The 1,577-nt window shown below is 67.0% G+C and overlaps 1 protein-coding gene across 1 annotated transcript in view; it reads left to right on the forward strand.

The window, feature by feature from the left end:
* The window catches only part of DNAH17 (dynein, axonemal, heavy chain 17), a 76,281-nt gene that overhangs the window by 544 nt on the left and 74,160 nt on the right, over window positions 1-1,577 (forward strand). The window contains 2 exon segments of the mRNA XM_014531725.1: window positions 457-648; window positions 1,330-1,519. Of these exon segments, the coding sequence (XP_014387211.1) occupies window positions 457-648; window positions 1,330-1,519 (382 nt within the window).

The following is a 1,577-nucleotide window of genomic DNA, read 5'->3' on the forward strand; positions in this document are numbered from 1 at the left end:
CCCCACCTCCCCAGGGTGGTGCCCAGCCACCTGCCTGGCCGGGGAGCTGGTTAGAAGGGCAGGAGGTCAGGCCCGCTCCCCCTCACCCCATGGCTGGGACACCGGCGATCGGGCAGGACCCCCAACGCTACTGTGCACCTGCCGGCGAGAGGCTGTGGGGACGTTTGCCCCTTGATGCTTAGAGGGAGTGGGAGGAGGGGGAGGACAGAGAGAGAAACATCCATGTGAGAGAGACACATCGAGCGAGAGGCTGTGGGGACGTTTGCCCATTGATGTTTAGAGGGAGTGGAAGGAGGGGGAGAGACAGAGAGAGAAACATCGATGTGAGAGACACATCGATTGGTTGCCTCCCCAATGCCCGGACCGGGGCCAGGGATGGAGCCTGCAACCCAGGTACGTGCCCTTGACCGGAATCAAATCTGGGGCCCTTCAGCCCGCAGGCCAACGCTCCATCCACTTGGCAGAAAAAGTGAACCAGAGCGAGAACATGAGCGGGTGGCCCCGCGTGGTCTCGGAGGATCTGGTGAAGCAGGTGCACCGGCTCAAGAACGAGATGTTCGTGATGGGGGGCAAGATCCGGGGCAAGACGCTGCTGCCCATCCCCGAGCACCTGGGGAGCCTGGACGGCACGCTGGAGTCCATGGAGAGGTGGGCCCGCAGCCCGCAAGACACCGGGGGCGAGACGGGGCACGGAGTCCGGGTGGAGGGCACAGGGCCGGACCGACGGGGCACGGGAGCCCTCCCCATCACGTACCTGGGCCGGTCCAACGTCACGTTGTCACATGTGTCCCCCAGCCGGGAAAGGGGGCCCCAGCTTTAGGATGTTGGTACCTGGGGCACTGAGGGGCCAAGCAGGGATTTCCAGCAGGTGGAGAGGGCACTCCCGGGAGCCCCCCCACGTGCCCGACCCCCACATGCAGCTGCTGGTGCGTGAGGCTCCCGGAGCTGCACAGGCGATGGCTCGTTCCACCTGCTCACACCCGAGGGTGGCCGCTCTGGGGCTCGCCGTGTGGGCAGGTCCTCCTGGGCCACTGAGCCCCAGTCAGAATGGCCAGGAGGCACCGTCTTGGACATTGTCTTCCAAAGCTGGCCTTCTGTTTCTGGGGGGAGCCGGCCTCTCTGAGCGCACCCCCATTTGCTCAGGCTCTCCCCTCCCCGGGAGACGGGGGAACCCTCCAGCCTCCCCAGGTGGCTGTGAGGAGGAGCCTGGGATGGGGGGTGCGACTCGGGGCTGCTGGTGGGTGTTGGGGGCCTGTCGGAGGGAGGCCGGGGGCAGGGCGGCTGGAGCCCCGTAGGGGAGGCCTGGCATCCCCCACCCCTGCCTTGCAGGCTCCCCTTGCTGGACAGCAGCCTGTTGCACGCCATCGAGACCATCGTCATCGACTGGTCCCACCAGATCCGGGACGTGCTGAGCAAAGACTCGGCCCAGGCCCTGCTGGACGGGCTGAACCCGCTGCCCCGGGTCGAGTTCGAGTTCTGGGACACCCGGCTGATGAACCTCCAGTGCATCCATGAGCAGGTGACCCCGCCCCCACCGGGTGACCGGGCACCCGGAGCCCGAGGGGACCCAGCTCCCC

The sequence above is a fragment of the Myotis brandtii genome, unplaced genomic scaffold, assembly GCF_000412655.1.
Source record: "Myotis brandtii unplaced genomic scaffold, ASM41265v1 scaffold825, whole genome shotgun sequence".
Lineage (NCBI taxonomy): Eukaryota > Metazoa > Chordata > Mammalia > Chiroptera > Vespertilionidae > Myotis > Myotis brandtii.